Source organism: Pinus tabuliformis, chromosome 6, assembly GCF_031772625.1.
Source record: "Pinus tabuliformis cultivar Carrire ecotype Pingquan chromosome 6, CPIR1, whole genome shotgun sequence".
In the NCBI taxonomy this organism is placed as follows: Eukaryota; Viridiplantae; Streptophyta; class Pinopsida; order Pinales; family Pinaceae; genus Pinus; species Pinus tabuliformis.
The window spans coordinates 1,018,923,100-1,018,941,816 of record NC_142292.1 but is presented as its reverse complement, the minus strand read 5'-3'; the positions used below and the strand labels follow the sequence as shown (position 1 = coordinate 1,018,941,816).

At 39.0% G+C, this 18,717-nt stretch overlaps 1 protein-coding gene across 1 annotated transcript in view; it reads left to right on the top strand.

Annotated features, from left to right (window-relative positions):
* Positions 1 to 18,717, top strand: part of LOC149262457 (uncharacterized) — a 233,857-nt gene that overhangs the window by 29,450 nt on the left and 185,690 nt on the right. Inside the window, exons 4-6 of the mRNA XM_089424677.1 lie at positions 6,275 to 6,421; positions 6,632 to 6,720; positions 6,907 to 6,999. Coding sequence (XP_089280803.1) covers positions 6,275 to 6,421; positions 6,632 to 6,720; positions 6,907 to 6,999 — 329 coding nt within the window. The remainder of the gene's footprint in view (positions 1 to 6,274; positions 6,422 to 6,631; positions 6,721 to 6,906; positions 7,000 to 18,717) is intronic.

Here is an 18,717-nt window from a genome sequence, read left to right as displayed (position 1 = left end):
ACTCACACTTCTCTCTTGTGAATGTACTAGAATCTTTGAATGCATTTTGATATTTGGAATTAATCTTGGATATTCTTTGGAGCTATACTTTGGCATAATGGAAGGAATTCTTGCATGTTGTCTTGTAAGTGCCCTAAATTATTGATGATTTAGTTTCTTATGTCTAATGTATGGAATTATTGATTCTAGGTCAGGCAAAATTGTGCTCTAATTTGTTGAAAATTAATTAATGTTGCTATCTAGATGAATATTGCATGCAGTACTCATGTATAACATGTAGTGTTCCATGGGGACGCATCCCCCCACATGGGAAATGCGTCCCCGCTTCCTTGTGCTTTAGGGACGTCGAGGGTACATTTCTCCACGTCCCCAAAAACTGGACACACAAGGAAACTTGAAGTGGGGATGATTCCTCCCAAAAGAGGAAACGTTTCCTGCGTTTCCAAAAATTTCGAGGTCAAATTCAAGGCCCACATGCTATTTTGTCGCCAAGCAATTTAATGGGCGGCTAAGGGTAAGGTACAATACGGTTTGGAGTGTATGAAATATGAATTTGTACTTTTTGTCATGAAAATGATGAGGTTCACTTGCAGAGGCGTGTTGAGCTTTTTACTGAAACTGATTTGTTCATTTATTGAATTCTATAACCAATAACGGAGGTTGGTCAGGTATGGATTAGTCCTCTGCATGCTCTGAGAATTAGATCAACTTATGGCATAAATAATGCTAACTTCATAATCTAAATGATATGACTCATGTTTTGTTTTTGTTCACGACTTCTTGATAAATATATACAATCATATAGATCCATGGCCGCTGATAGCAGATTGCGAGATCAAAATAATATAAAAATAATGGCTTGATAGCATGAAAAATAATTTTCATTGTTCTATTTGCCCTTCTTTCTTTGTTGGAGATATTGTTTGGATATCTATTCGTAAAAAAACAATTAAGATATATATGTTATGATGTTTTAAATTTGTTTCAGTTATATGATTCATCGATTTATCCTTCATGATGTAAGTGCTATATAATGATAAAGACAATTAAATTATAAAATTTCAATGATGTATTTATAATTTTTTAGTAGTTTACTATTTTTGTCAGGGTCCCTTGTGTTAAAGACTCCAATGTCTCCCCACGTTTCCCAAAAATTGGTGGGGAGCTTTTGCATAGGCCACTCCCGCGTTTCCTTGCCCCCCTGTCCCCATGTCCCGGAAACTTGGCGGAACTATGATAGCATGTATTGAATAGTCCTACTGGTGAACTCATTGAAGCTCTCCCTTAAAAATCCATTTTTCCATTGAGTGGGTAAATGCTTGAAACTTGCTTGCTAGGGCATCAAATTTCAGCCTCCTTAGGAACAAGTTATCCTAAATTACCCTTGACTCCATTCTCCCAAGGGACAAGGCATTGGTCAAGTTGTTTGGTGATCATCTCTTACTTTAATCCATTTTTCATCCCTCTTAATTTTGGTCCTTTCAAGGCTAGGGTAGAGAACTAGGGCTTAGGGCGAAATTCTAGGGAAGAGGTATTTTGGTGGTTGGAGAGCCTAAACATTGAGAGATTAGGGTTTGCCGCAAAACCTATCAATTTGGGGGGCATCCACTCCAATTTCATCCATAAATTCTCTTGCCCTAAGAAGGAAACCCTAGTTTTTCTCTCCTCAACTTAAGGACTTCTTTGAATGTTTCATGAGGCTTGGCTTAGCTAACATTCATTATGAGAAACCTTTTCTCCTTGCCTTGACCTTAAGCTGCTTCAACACTCGTCAAATCTATCAAAACCTAGGTCTTATGCCCTTGCTCCTAGGTCTCTTCATAGAAAGTGAATTGCATCCTTGTGAAGCCTTGAACCAAGATTATGTCTTTCTTGAAGACCTCCTAGCAAAATCATTTCATACTTTAACCCTAGAATACCTATTATAAGTGATCTCTTTTCAACCGGGACTCCTCTCATTGGTGAAAGTCCATAATGGGTAGGGGGTTTTGGCTGTGGTGACAGTGGGCCACTACCCCATTGTTAACACTTGGTCTAGCTTTTGCCTTGTTGGGGTTCCCTCCCGAAGACCTGCTAGATTTGGTGGTAACAGTCACCACTCTCAATAGGCACCTGTACTTGAAAATGGCGGTCATCTGCTGCTTCTCGTGCTAGTGCCTTTTCCGAACCCCAAAATGATTTCATTTTTTGCAATATTAGATTTCATGCCATAACTGTTATTCGTATCTCGCCCTTTATTGGTGCTGTTGGAAAATCCGCACAGATAGGATTGCATACTCGGTCACCCGATGCAACGGAGGGTCCCACTCCAGTATCCGCTCCGATTCATGCAGCTACTATGGTAACAGCAGGCGTTCCCATGATAGCGAGGTGCTCCCCTCTATTTGAATACCCACCCACGGCTTTGATTGTTATTGCTTTTGCAGGGGCTATGACGTCATTCTCCGCGGCAACCACTGGAATATTACAGAACGATTCAAAGAGGGTCATAGCTCATCCAACTTGCAGTCAATTAGGCTATATGATCTTTGCTTGCGGCATTTCCAACTATTCGGTTAGCGTCTCTCATTTAATGAATCACGCTTTTTCCAAAGCATTACTATTCTTGAGTGCAGGTCCAGTGATTCATGCCATGTCGGATGAGCAAGATACGCGCAAGATGGGGGGGCTTGCTTCCTCGTTACCTTTTACCTATGCCATGATGCTCATAGGCAGCCTATCTCTAATTGGATTTCCTTTTCCAACTGGATTTTATTCCAAAGATGTGATCTCAGAGCTCGCTTACACCAAATATACCATCAGTGGTAACTTCGCTTTCTGGTTGGGAAGTGTCTCTGTCTCTTCCACTCCTTATCACTCTTTCCGTTCGCTTTTTCCGACATTTCCAGCACCAACTAATCCATTCGGGCGAGACATCTTACGATGTCATGATGCGCCCATTCCGCAGGCCATTCCTTCAATCTTTCTGGCTTTCGGGAGTCTTTTTGTAGGATACTTGGCCAAAGTGTGACCCGTTAGCCCATAAGTAAGTACTGTGACGAAGCGGCTGTTGCTCACCCAACACGATCATACGAGGTAACAATTCACCCAACACGATCATCCAGGGTGAACAAGAATTGGGGATCGGATGCGGGCGAAATTCCCGCCAATGGCTGAGATGCTCAGTCGACTCTCTCCCCCTTTGTAGGGGGGGTCCGGCAGCCCCTGATTCACGAGTGAGCAGAAAAGGGAGGAGGAAAGAGGCCCTGGTGAACCATCGCAATAAGTGAACAGGTGTAAGCTTTGCTGCCCGACAGTATTCAGTACTGACCACACTGAGGGACAGGCCCTAAAGCGAAGGACGGGAACGTTTCGGGCAGTGTGTTCCAATTTTTGGCCTTGCACCGAACATCCAATGGACCATGGACTAAACGGCCACTGTCTGAAAGGACTATGTCCAGGGTCCCGGCCGCCCCCACAAGGTACATCTTGCGCCTATGGGCCGCTATAACTATCCAAGAATACACTCGGAACTGGAGAAAAAACCCGGTGGACCGCCGAGCTACAAGCGACACAGGAGCAGGATTCCCCAAAAAGCCAGGGCCGTGGGTGGCCAAGAGGGCCCACTTGGAGACTCGGGATCTCATAAATGCGAGAATCAGCTAGTTCTGAGTAGGCTCATGATAGATAATACCCGAACGATACCCTGAACTGGGGAACCAAAGCTAACGCAGGTTACCTTTTTCCCGGCCCTCCCTTCATTTCATCGAGCACCCGTCCATCCTGCCTAAAATGGAAAGAGACATGATGAAAAGGAGCGAAGCCGCTCGACCAAAGGACCGGCAACGGGGCTCGACCATAAGCCCCCCCACCCAATAAGTAAATTGAAACTTTAGTTGCTCGACCATCATGTTTCATTAAAGAAAATTTCCAGTTATAGGTTAAGTGAATAGAATGTACATTATGAAAAAACCCTCTCCTGGACAGTCGAGCGTGCTTACGCACCCTCACCATATGAATAGTAAATCTAAACATTATTCTTATTTTATTATATACTCTCCAAGTAAATCTCGTTTCCACGTGATTCCATACAAAGATGACGAATATTTGAATCGTTCTATTGTTACAAATAAGCCTAGGATTTTCTATCGATGCGTCTAACATCTCGTCCCAATATAGCGCCAATCCAACAATTAATTTATCTCTTATTCTGGATTGACAATAGTGTATTGTGTCGATATAATTCGTCCATTCACAATAGAAATAGATATCTTAGGTTCATCGTTTATCAGTGATTCTATCCAATCATGATAATTCTGTCGATGGATCATTTATTCATAACCTAGATTACTTTATTTTGGAATGGTGGATCGAAACTCTACATATTCCGATATGAACTGACGAGTGAATTATTTGGTCATTCACGTAGGTTTTTGATCCCTCCCGTTCGTCAATTAGATTGGTAGGATTTACCGGTTCATATTGAGTAACCTCGCATTCCACTTCGATCGTATATATCCTCAATATCTATTCGCAATATGGGTTGCTAACTCAATGGTAGAGTACTCGGCTTTTAAGTGCGACTAAGATCTTTTACACATTTGAATGAAGTAGAAAACTCGTCGATACCATCGGTAAAGTTCGGAAGACTACGACTGATCCTCGAAGTATAATGAACGGAAAAAAAAGCATGTCGTTCCAACATATGATCTTTATGATACCTGATATTATTTCTCGGATACCTGATTGTATTCGATCAGGACCGGATCTGATTTAAGGAATCAAATGGGTCTAGTGTTGAAATTATACCCATTGAATTTCTGATTGGGCTCCAACATATAATTGGTGAGAGCATCCATGCACACCTTTAAAGACACCAAATTCACTAAGCGCCAAATCTAAAATTTCAACTCAGAAATAAATACCTTTGCCTCCAGATTTTGCAACAGTGGCTTCATTTTTGTGCACAATTCATTAATTTGTGCACAATTTCCATTAATTTTTCTGCACAAAACTTATATTTTTTGCCATGTTTCAGGCATGTTCTGCAAGCCTCAGGTTGCTTGCATGTCCTAGACGTCCGTGCCATGCTGTTTAGGACTGTTTTGTGCAATTCTGTATGGTTTTGTACAGTTTCATATGGAATGCACATTATTTTCTGTGCACGCCTATACTGCCTCTATCTTGTTTTTTGTATGCATGTTTGGCAGATCTGTGCCCGAATTTCATGCCTGTTACAGCTCTGTATCCTGTTTTTGGTGCTGTTGCTGTGCCTTTTCCATGTCATTCTGTGGCTTTATGCAAAATTTAGACCTGTGACAGGTCTGCACGTCGTTTTCTGTGCTGTTACAACACCTGTTAATGTGCTTGTTACTGCACCTTGGGCTACTTGTCTTTCTTACGAATTTGCTTGATTCCTCTGCTGCCCTTCGTGTGCCAATAGTTTTGTTGGTTCTGATCCCTTATTAATATGCCCACGCTGAATCAGTTCCTCAAGCATTTAAGATGCCTATCTCTGCCATGGCTCTAATACCATGTTAATAAAATCAATACAATAGCTTCAGAAAGTTTATACCAGCAAAATGAGAGATAAAGCATAGTAATAGCATTGCGTTACTTTTCGAAAAATTCAATTATGTGAGTACAAGAGAAGGGGACTCTTTGTATTCCACTTAACTAGAGACCAATTAAGAAGGCTCTTAAGCTATTTTAAAAGTCATAATACCTTTAATCTATCAGTTATTTTCAAACATAAATAACTAAAGTACGTACTAGTGATGACTATTAACCCTACTTTTTATCAGCCACAAAATTTGGTAACTGGAAATGGTATTGAACAGGGGTGGGAGGTTAAAGTTATTCTTATTTTTTAGAGAGGCATTTTGCTACTCAGCTTTAAGCATTGTTCTTTACTGTTTTTGTCAAGGTCAAGGTAGAGTGTGTAATTGGTTGCTGGCCCAGCTCTCTTTCTGGTTTGAAATTTCCCCTTGGTTGGTGTTTACCTGGGGAATGTATATGTCAATGCTTATACACTGTCTTCTGAGTACTGGTCTAGCGGAAGAGGCAACAATGGTATCTAGGCTGCCATCTTTGATTTTGTGGACAATCTTAATATCAAGTCTACCAGTCTGCTATCAGTGACTTATTGTTTCCACTCAAGATTTTGAGTAGTCTCATCAACCGTTACATCCATAATGAGTGCAATGCACTGTTTCATGTCATCTGATGTCTATTAATTACTGTCATTTTGATCATGAGATAGTTTGGATAAAGGATCTTCGCTTACTGGTTACAGGAGGCACTAAAACGGCGGTTGAATGCAAGGATTGAGTATGCAAAATTCTTACAGGATACAGTTAAAGAAATGGCCAAGGAAATAAAAACATCACACACTGGAGAATTTAAGCAGACTGCTGAACATCTGGACGAGTTTATGAATAAGGTAGAACCAAGCTTTTGTAGCATATTGCAATATGTACTTGTGATGGAATTTGGAGTATATTACTATATATAGATATATAGACATGATTCTCTTTGATTTCCTTGTATTTTGGTATTCAGTTTTTCCTAAGCTTTATATGTGCATGCACACGTGTGTGTATGTGTGCCTGCATAAGATAATACTAATATGAATTCTTGGATGTTCAAATAGGTACGAACTGGAGGAAAGGTATCAAATGAAGAAATCTTGGGCTTTGCAAAACTGTTCAACGATGAGTTGACATTGGACAACATTAGCAGGTTGAAACTGTCTTGCTTGGATATCTTTTCTTCCCATTTATTTTTCTTTTTTGATGTGAACGATCAAGGTTGATGCAGTTTTTCAACCCTGAGAACAGTGAATTTTCTAGGAGAGGAAAAACAGGGACTGACATAGATAATATTTTTGTATATTGCTTATCTGTTTGGTGTTTTATTGCATGCCAGGCCAAGACTTGTAAATATGTGTAAATACATGGGAATCCAACCATATGGAACTGATGCATATCTGCGATACATGCTACGATCCAAGTTGGCCCGGTAAATTCTGCTTGGCCAAATTTTATAATGAAATTGTTCCACTAGCAACTACTCTTATTATTTAGTGACATAAGTGATTCTGACCATGGTTCTTTAAGTACTGTCAGATCGACCCATTCTTCCTTTTTTATATAGCGAGCTTTTTATTTGACGTAGTAAGAAATGTGTTTTGCTCCAGATTTTACTAGAAAGTTTACAACTACATTGTCATCATCATGTCAAAGTAGGGCATAAAAACATCCCCATATCCTTGATTGGTATTAACAAGTTGAAGGGAAACCTAGATGGTGTTGGATAAAGGTGAGAGATCAAAGAGAGGCTGTTGAAATCAAAATTTTTAGAGAAAGTCACAGATTACATCATCACATGTACCTGACTAGAGTGTGAAGGAATTCTATTGGAGCAGCAAAAATAATTTCTTCGAAAGTATATGTAAAGATTCAGTGCATATGCAGAAGGGGATAGTTCTGAAAAAAAAAGGTTTGTTTGTCATTAGGTGTCTTCTAATGTAACATTCCATCAATAAACATGCCTCAGTTTAGAAGTAATAGCTCTAATCCTTTAAAGACATGGGCATAGATTTAATTTAAAGTTAGGAGTGTGAAGGAGTAATCTCATTAAGTTGATGATGAAATGGCATGAGAAACAATGTTCCATGGGGATGCATCCCCCAGGATTGGGGGTGAGGCCCCCATGTTTCCCACGCTGCAGGAATGGGAGGTGCCTAGGCAAATGTTTCCTCATGCCCCCTATGGGGGAAACTTGAGGAAACGTTTCCCCAAAAATGGGGGCATTTGGGCACCCCCCTTGATTTTTTATTCAATAACCTATGAAGATGGAGCAAAGATAGGGATAGAGCATTAAGTAGTCTATGACCTGGGTCATTAATGGTAATATAAGTAAAAGTGACATTCCCCTTTATCCTACCTTTTCTATCCTTTAAATTCTCCTTTATCTCACCTTTTCTATTCTTTTACTTAAATTTTTAACATAATCATTAATTGTTTCAGGATGTTTGGGAGTGGTTCCAACCTCATTAGAGTTCATATGGAGAAAGGAGAATTTCATATCTCATTCATAATCCAATAGACTTGTCAATTTTCAATATTTTAGGATTGACAAGATTATAGTGTTTCATGTAGATTGTGCAATGATGAATTTGCATGGGATAAATTGTTATTGTTGGGATTTTATCATTATCGTTTTTGTTTTTATAATTTTGGAAACGACTTTCCCTACAGTAGCGACCTTGATGTCCTCCTGTCCCCACTCAATTTCCCTACAATTTGGGGGTGCTCCCACATGCCCCCCCTTGCGTGTCTGCCCACTACCACGCTCCCCTCTCTTTGAAACTTGGTGGAACATAGATGAGAAAGGACAAATATGCCCTCGAAGGATTTGCCTGTTGATTTAGTACATAGACTTCACAGATAATTGGGATTGCTTAAGCCAAACAATGATCGTATTCTATTGTTACTTGTTATGTTTGTTGATAGGCCAACTAGTGTATTAGATAATATCATTTTTTCTTGTAAATAACTCCTTGGGAAACATGTGATTACTTCCCCTTGATCAAAAAATTGTGCCTAGTGTAAAGTGGCTGGTGTATACTCTGTACACTTGATCTTGTGGAAATTGAATTGGGGACATGCACATTGTGTTGATTTTTGTGGCTGTGGAAGGTCTTCTTCTAGGTTTGTGTCTTAGCATGGAAAAGACTTCGATTTGCCTCTTTGGGTGCTTGCATGCGAGGTGTAAATGATTTTTGATTTCCTTCCTCAGTTTAGCTTAATAAAAGTTCAATAATTAGTTATTGAGAACTATTAGGCCTAAATCTAATGATAAATTACTTCATTTGATTAAGGATTTAATCCTAGCCATTGGTCACTTAGGAAATTAGGGTTACTGATTTGGTCTAATGAAATCATTAAATAAGCCTAATGATGAGGTGAAAGACACATTATTATTGTTGAGCACTTGAGCAAGAGATTTTCTCAAGAGAGGTTTGACTTGACTCAGGAGGAAGAGGAGAAATTTGCTGAGGAGATTTTGGTAGAAATTCAGAGTCGAGTTGGAGAGAGAGAGGGCCGAGTATAGCAAGAGAAGGAAGGCGGGTTTGCTGAGAGGAGGCCAAGTACAATAGGCCGAGTCCACACGTGCGATAGCAAGGGTGCTATACAACAAATATACAACAGGTAAAAAATTCTTGTAGGTCGATTTCTTCTAGCTAACAATGAATTTTTGAGGTCGATTTTAGGAAGCCAAGTTATAGGCTTCTTTGCAGCAGTAAAATTTCTTTGTGTAAAATTTTCTCTATGGGTCTAACCCATATTTTCCAGATTTTAATAAAAGTGATGGATAATTGTTTCGGTGAAATTTCCATTATTGCATGTCTGATTTCCTACAATTATTTTCTTGGTTTTGTTTAAGTTGTTAAAATAAAATAGATTAGAGTTGTTATAAAGAATTTAACATGGTATCAGAGCTCTAAAACTTTGAAGAAGGGAGATTAGTGATTTTGACGACAATTTATTTTTGAGGTTTTGTGGCTAAAACAGTTTTGGTAATATGTCATCATCAAATTTGAGGTATGAAGATAAGATAGGTTGGAGGGGGCTAGAAATTTTAGTCCATGGAAGGATAGGATCACCATTGTTCTTTTGACGAATGGCTTGTGGAAAGTTGCAAGCACAAAAGACCAAGTTTCTTCGGATGCTACCTAAGCAGTTGAACATAAGGCAAAAGATATAAGATCTAGAGGCATTATTTTGGATGGTGTGAAGGATCACATGATCCCTCACATAACAGGAAAAGATACAACATATAAGATGTGGACGACCTTCACCAACCTATACTAAACTAGTAACAAGAACAAGAAGATGGCGCTAAGGCTAAACATCATTCGCATGAACAGATTTTGAGAGTGTGACTTTTTTTCTTACTAGGATTCAATAGGTTCGTGATGTCATGAATGATCATAGCTTGTAAAAGTAGTTTTTAAGGGTATTTGCAAGTAATGGAGCACCTTTGTAGAGGGGATCCTTGTTAGGCAAGAGCTTCTAGATTGGAATCGGTTGTGGGATGACTTTACCTCGAAGGAGATATGTGAAAGTTCAATGATTGGTGGACAACGCAACGGCGGAGATGAGGAGAACCTTACTCTTGTTGGGCAAGTGAAGAAGGGCAAAGGAAAAGCCAAGTAGAACCAGGGTGAAGGAGCACCTTTGCAAGGGAAAAAGGACACGAGCAAAGTTAAATGCTTTGCATGTCACAAGTTCTGTCATGATGCTAGATAGTGTCCCGACAAAGTAAAGGCAAAGGGAAAACTTCTATAGTAGCAAAAACGCAGATGGATGAGTTTTTGGAGAAGTTTAAAAAGGAGTTTTCTTTGGTCTCTTGCTTTTCTGGCGCCATCAATCATGGTGTGTGGTTTGTGGATAGTGGAGCTTCTCGTCATATGATGACTTTTTTATTTTTATTTTGACGACAATTTAATTTTGAGGGTTTTGAAAGTAAAGTAGTTTTGGTAATATGGCGTCATCCAATTTGAGGTATGAAGACAGGTTGGAGGGGGTTGGAAATTTTAGTCCATGGAAGGAGAGGATCACCATTGTTCTTATGGCGAATGGCTTGTGGGAAATTGCAAGCACAAAGATCCAAGTTCCTTTGGATGCTACCCAAACAACTGAACATAAGACAAAATATATAAGAGCTAGAGGCATTATTTTGGATGGTGTGAAGGATCACATGATCCCTCACATAATAGGAAAGGATACAACACATAAGATGTGGACGACCTTCACCAACCTATACTAGACTAGTATCTAGAACAAGAAGATGGTGCTAAGGGAGAAGCTAAATACCATTCACATGAACATATTTGAGACTGTGACTTCTTATCTCACTAGGATTCAATAGGTTCGTGATGCCATGAATGATATAGAGCTTGTAAAATTAGCTTTGAAGGGTATTTGCAAGCAATGGACCACCTTTGTGTTGAAAATTGGGGCAGCTATGGGACAAATTTCCCCATAGCAACCCAAAGGCCTAAGAGAAGCCCATTTGTCCCCAAAAGGAAAATTCAATTGGATAAAGGAAATTATTATTAATAGATATTGCTCCTCTTATTTAACGTGGCTCAAATGTACCTGGGCAAGCAATCTTCAAATCATGTGAAAATATATTTAAATGATAATTTGAATTTGTGTTTCCCTCCAAAATACATGTCAGCCTCATTCATGTATAAGTCAGCCTGCCCTAAGGGACATGTCCCTTCGCTCAAAGGATCAACTATAAATTGCCAATCTGTGGCCTTTGATGCTTGATAATGTTTTATATGTAAATGGTAGTGATAGCACTGATATGACAATGACCTTGTTGACAGTGAGGCAGTGATCCTTGTTGACAGTGAGGCAGTGACCCTTGTTGACAGTGAGACAATGATCAATATGACAGTAACCTTGTTGTATAACCGTGACTTTGATGACAATGACCTTGTTTGCATAACAATGAATCTTAATGGATGGTAGTGACAATGATCTTTGATATGGCAAAGACCTTGATCTGATAGTGACGTGATATGATAGTGATGACTTGAATCTAGATGACAATGATAACAGTGTGTCTACAGTACTCTTGTGACACTGATATGGAGACCTGTGTATACTTGTCTGTTGCTAGGTTTGGCCTAGGAGGCCTAATGTATTGGATGACGTAAGTTGTGTCTCATTCTTATTGTTAATTGTATCTCAGCGGAACATTTGATGGATATCTAATAGAAGAAGAATTTGGTTGGGTTTTCCCCCTTCTGGGGTTTTGCCCTGGTCTTTGATCTAAATCTTGGTGTCTCTATTGTGTAAGATTTTCTTTTGATGTTCTTTACTGTTCTGCTGCATTGTTGATGTTACCGTTCTCTCTACATAATCACTAATGATGATATGATGTTATGGGGTGATTGTTATATGAAAATGTTGAAAAAGCTTGAAAATGCAATTATCTACAACAGAGAACAATCTAGCCCTAAAAATTAACACTTTGTAGTGGGGATCCTTGCTAGGCAGGAGCGTCCAGATTGGAATTGGTGGACAACGCAATGGCGAAGATGAGGAGAACCTTACTCTTGGTGGGCAAGTGAAGAACGTCAAGGGCGACGCCAAGTAGAACGAGGGTGGAGGAGCACGTTTGCAAGGGAAAAAGGACATGAGCAAAGTTAAATGCTTTGCATATCACAAGTTCAGTCATTATGCCAAATAATGTCCCAACAAAAAAAAGCAAAGGGAAAGCTTCTATAATAGCAATAATGCAGATGGACGAGTTTTTTGAGAAGTTTGAAAAGGAGTTTTCTTTGTGTTGGAAATTTAATTAAAATAGAGACTAGCATAATTTCTAATCTTGATAATTACTTGTGAGAATCATTATCATTTTTTAGCCTTTATTTGTTCTTCATCAATCAATTATACTGCAACACTTTTAACCATTCAAGTACAAGAACATATAGAACACAGTGCACAAGAGACAATATGCAATTTTACCTTGGCAAAACTCACAGTGGGGGCAAAAACCAACCAACCTTTTCCTTAGAGAATCAATGCAACAAGAGATACATCAAAGTCAACTAACCAGACCAACCACCAAAGACTAAGCCAACCCTTTCACAGTTTTGTCCACAAAGTTCTCTGCATCAAGGTCTTCGAGAGAGATTAAATGTGTCTTGCAACTCTATCACAAAATGTGCACAAGATGCCACAAAACATATGCCTCAATAACCTTGCACTTCTACCTTAGATCTGTGCTTTAGGGTCTCGACCCTCTACTCAGAATTGTGCCTCAGGGTCTCGGCCCTTTGCCTTAGAACTGTGCCTTACAAAAAGGTCATGCGAAGTCCATCTTTGATGGAGATGAATTGGCTCTATTTATAGTGGTTTATCCATGCGAAGGGACACGAATCTTAGGCAGATCGACTTGGTCTTTGTGGAGGTAAAATTTCAAATTCAAAATTTTTTCATTTTCCCTCAAAATAATTCTTTTTCTTGCAAGCATGAAGAACATGCTTGATATAAATTTTCTTTTACAAATATACTTTACATTTCATCTTTTATAAGTACAAAAGAATTATGAGGACTGACCATAGGTACAAAATTCAACACTCCATCTTAGCTAGGGAGGTATTTATAATGGCTATCTAGATGTTCTCTATATACATGATTTCTCTAAGAAAAGGTTATAACAAATCCAAGTACCATAATCAGATCGACAATTGTGACACATGGTAAAACAATTTACCATAATCAGGTCAACAATTGTGACACATGGTAAAACAAGTTACCATAATCATGTCAACAATTGTGATAGCATCATCATTAATATCATAATCACCAACACCAATCACACTGCCATAATCTAGTCAGTACTTCTGACATATGACACAAATGCATGGTTTGGTATCCACCAAAACAATCTCACACTGGACAAAGATCAAAGCATGATACCAAAACAAGCTCACTCTAGAAAGAGATCAGAGCATGATGCTGGGAGGCTACAACCTCTAGGACCATTCTCCCTAATCCCAGTCAAAGTGACTCAGGGACAACATCCCTAATCAAGTAACTATACAATGACACAGGGAGAATGACAGTCCTTTGCCGGACCATTTTCCTATACAGGTCAATGTGACACAAGGACTATAATCCTAATCAGGTCACTATATGATGACACAAGAAAATGCCTGTCCACTGGACCATTCTTCCTAATTCCGACCATTGTACTTGATATAGGGATAACGTCACTAATTCCTATCAGAGTACATGACACAGAAAGAATGTCCATCCACCGGACCATTCTTCTTAATTTCGGTCAATGTACTTGATAGAGGGATAACATCCCTAATTTTGATCAGAGTACATGACACAGGAAGAATTCCTGTCAATGATGCTATCTAATCTATCAAACCATTCTCCCTAGTTTCGGTCAAAGCACTTGATACCGGGATAACATTTGTAATTCTGGTCAAAGTACATGACACAGGGAGAAACCATATCCATGATGCAATCATCACTCCCTCTCAAACAGAGAGGCATTCTCCACAAGCCCAAGCTTGTCCCAAAATTACACAAACTTCCCATAAGAAAGAGTCTTTGACAGCATATCAGCTATTTGCTTATCAGAGAAAATGTACTTGAGCTTTACTGCTCCCTTCTGCACCACGTCTTTCATCATGGTCGTCACCTGCACTTGATCAAAACCTGCAAGTAGCCTTTGAAGCTATACTGCTTCTCATCTTGCCAAGTCACCTTCAATGTTCTCGGCCTTTGCCATACTGCTTCATGCTCATTCAAGAAATTATAACGGAGCCCCAAACAGAAGCAATATCTTGATGAACTCTTTGCAGCTTCACATTATCCTTCATCACAGATGCTTTCAGGTCACCCTAACCTTAGTCACCAGATACGCCGAATTTGAAGCATTAAATTCGAAATTCGGCGTTTTTCAAGGGAAAACGAACATATTCGGCGTTTTTCAAGGGAAATTCGGCGTTTTTCAGACCTTGCAAGGGTTGGTCACCAAGTATCAAGCATTAAACATCACTTTTTTGTGGTCAAATCTCCAAATTTTCATTCCCTAGCTCTGCTAGTTATTTCTCTATAAGGCTGATCTGTTATTGGCATGTGTATGTGGGCTAACAAACTGTGGTTGCAGCAGTCATAAAGGTCTGATATTTGGTTTTGAGCTAACAATTGGTGAGTGCAGCTATTGAAAAATTGATCTATTCTGATATAAAATTTGATATTAAGCATTTAATAGTCTGATTATAAGGATAATCATGATAAAATTCACTCCATACCATTTCTCATATGCATATGATATATCTATCTTTAATATACATTTTTTTTTTCGAATTTCTATATGTCGAATTTTATCGACAAAATTTGAGTTGCCGAACTTTATTCGAATTTCATGGTCCTCGAACTCGAACTCGAACTCGAACCTGATGACTATGACCCTAACTGGGTGCTCCCTCTCACACTGATAATCCATCATCCCGGAATCTGAGGTCAACTTTCTCTGACACATGAGTCCTTCAGCTTCCGTCATAAATTATATAGGATCATCCTTGATCCATTCAACCAAGCCCAAAGTGTTCTTCAATCATGAGGCTTCATTTCATGTCCTTCAAAAACCTGAGGCAACTCTTACAACTGAGGCAAATGTCTTGACATGATCCACTCCCTCTTTCTGGGAGAACCTTCTCAAATCTTGCTTTCATGTTGCCATCTGTTGCATGCTAGATCTTGACTTCTCTTTGGCATACTTCAAACAACCCACTCCCTCTGAACTTGGGTTTTATTTGGTACAATATCCTTCAAGTAGAAATTCTGGAAAATTCTCTTGCTTTACTTCATTCTTCCACTTCTTCCATCTGCTGCCAGAGCCTAGGCAACTTCTACTATGTACCTGCAATCCTCACTAGGAGGCCATGGAAGAACAATTACAACCAATTAAAGAATTCAAAGACAAAAGAATATCTAATCAATAACAACAATAGTAATAGTCATGAAGGAGAGATATATTATAAAGTACTTATCTTTTAGAATAGTGTCAACTTCCTCTTGACCTTTGGACTCCTTGCGTCCATCAACAGCTTTATTGACTTCATCACGATGTTATTTCTCCTTGCAAAAGCTAGGTATTCTTCTTTCAGTGGAAACGTCCAAACCTAGGGCTTTCCAAGCTTTATTGCTTGCTAGGGCTTACAAACCCTAGATGTCAAAAACTCTAGAACTCGATGAAACTCATCATTACTTCGTCCATTGATTGACTTTGGTCCAGGATACTCAGATCTGAAAGTGATTTTTAATCTTGAAGATAGATTAGGCCTCACGACCTTGTGGTATCCAATGAACCGGTTTCATCAAGAATATAATATTGACAGAGATCTTTCTCCTCATTTCAAACTTGGACTTCAGGACTGGGTATCCAAATAATGAGATCCATGACAACAAAATGTTTTGCAATCTGCTTCAACACCCAGTAAATCTCTATAAACAGATTATGATGCCAAACACTCTCATTACTTCACTTTGACTTCAAGATGCCAAACACTTTTCCCGACACAAGACATTTGGTCTTTAATTCTGTCTTTTGGACTCATCACATCTTATAAAGCAAGATAATAGACAGATATGCTTAGTCTGGTCAACTTGACATCATACCTTTTACAAGCACATTCAAGACAATCTGAAGTCAAAACTTTGATAAATGATATGTACCTTACATTTCAGGTATCATGTAGACCTTTTCTACCTTGCTGGTCTCTCTTGTTCACATATCTTTAGAGCTTTGATGGACTTCTTTGAGGATCATGATTCATGTTTGCCCTTCTCAAACTTTGTCATGAGATTAAACCCTTCTTGTGAATGACATTTCTGATTTGGAATATAAGATTTGGGCTTCTTTTTACTCTGAGATATTCGTCCTTCAATAGAGATACACAACAGAGATCAATTTGATCCAAACCATAAGAAAGGAGTCACAGAGATTTCTATTGGCTGCTTTCTTCAAAGAGATACCAGATTGGCTCCTTGCAATGCACCACCGATCTTAGTGCCTTCCAGAGTTCAAAGATTAAGAATACATAGAGATCCTTTCAAGGTAACATCAGATAAATTTGTCAAGTGATTTAAGGATTTGGCTTCTTCAATTCTGAAGATGATTTGGTCAAGCTTGGACAACAGGGATTTGGCTTCAGAGATTTTTCCAGCCTTACTGATGTTCTTATCAAGTAATCACTAATGCTTCGATCTCTGCTATGACACTTTCAATATAATGTCTTTGCAATCTTGCTTAAGATAGTTCTTGGCTTTACATGATCTTAGGTCTGTTGATATAATCAACTTCACGAGAGATCTATGACATTAATGTATTTTTGACCTATATTTTAAACCTGAACTTTTTGATCTACTTGCAATAAGAACTAGATGACCTACGCCTTTGAAATAATTGACTGCGATTGCCTTGTCAATTTATTGAGGCTTTTGGACCTCTAAATTTCTGAGGAAATTCTGACCTGAGGGTTTGAGATTTGGCCTTATGTAATTTCAGCAAATTAACTTCAGGCATTATTGTATGTAGACCTTTCTATTGGCTGAGAATATCTGAGTTTTGACCTTCTTAGATTTACACCCCTAGTGACTAGTCACAGAGATTTTGTATAGTACATACGATTATAAAGATAAGCTCCTTTGGACTTTGTAGACTTTGTAGGATTTCTCTGTCTAGAACAGAGACTATCTTTGGATCAGTGGCCTTCTCACTGAAGGTTCTGAGGTTTCTTTGACCTTAGCTAGAACATTGGTAATCATTTCAACCTTTGCAACTTTAGACTTCTCTTTTAGGGCTGCTCCTTTCCTTGATACCATGTTGGAAATTTAATTGAATAGAGACTGGCATAATTTCCAGACTTGATAATTACTTGTGAGAATCATTGTCATTCTTTTAGCTTTTATTTGTTGTTCATCAAGCAATTATACTTCAACACTTTTAACCATTCAAGTACAAGAACATAGAGATCACAGTGCACAAGAGACAATACACAATTTTACCCTGGGAAAACCCACAATGGGGGAAATCCTAGCCAAACTTTTCCTTAAGAGAATCAATGCAACAAGAGATACATCAAAGTCAACTAACCAGACCAACGACCAAAGACCAAGCCAACCCTTTCACAGTTCTGTCCACAAGGTTCTCTGCAACAAGGTCTCCAAGAGAGATTAAAGGTGTCCTGCAAGTCTGTCTCAGAATGTGCACAAGATGCCACAGAACATATGCCTCATAAACCTTGCACTTTTACCTCAGATCTGTGCCTTAGGGTCTCGGCCCTCTACCTCAGAACTGCGCCTCAGGGTCTCAGCCCTCTACCTCAGAGCTGTGCCTCAGAAAAAGGTCATGCGAAGTCTACCTTTGATGGAGATGAATTGGCTCTATTTACAGTGGTTTGTCCATGCGAAGGGACACGACTCTTGGGCAGGCAAACTTGTCATTTTGTGGGCCGACTTGGCCTTTGTGGAGGTACAAATTCAAATTCAATTTTTTTTCATTTTCCTGCTCTTTGTTGAGCTTTATAATATTTTTGTTTTGAATACAAAATAATTCTTTTTCTTGCAAGCATAAAGAACATGCTTCATATAAATTTTCTTTTACAAATATACTTCACATTTCATCTTTTATAAGTACAAAAGAGCATTATGAAGACCGACCATAGCTACAAAATTCAGCACTTTGGTCTCTTGTTTTTCTGGCACCGTCACTCATGGTGTGTGGTTTGTGGACAGCGGAGCTTCTCATCATATGATGGGATCTCGAGACCTCTTTACTAGCTTCGCCAAGGAGCACCAAGATCTCTATGTAGAGCTTTGAGATAATGTGAGATATGCAGTGGAGGGTATTGGCAACATACAGTTCTAGTTGGACTTAGGGAGTCCTATGGAAGTTAAGGAAGAGTTATATGTACTTGGGTTGGAGAAGAACTTGCTCTGTGTATTGACCATGTTGGACAAGGGACTTGAGATCAACTTCATGGGAGATGAAGCTTCTGTGAGGCCTAGAGAAGTAGATCCCAGCATGATGCATTTGATAGGGAACAAGGAAAGCATGTAGGATCCAAAATTCGACAATTAAACCAGAGAATTTATTCTAAAACCTGTCACTGTTCAATTGGAAATT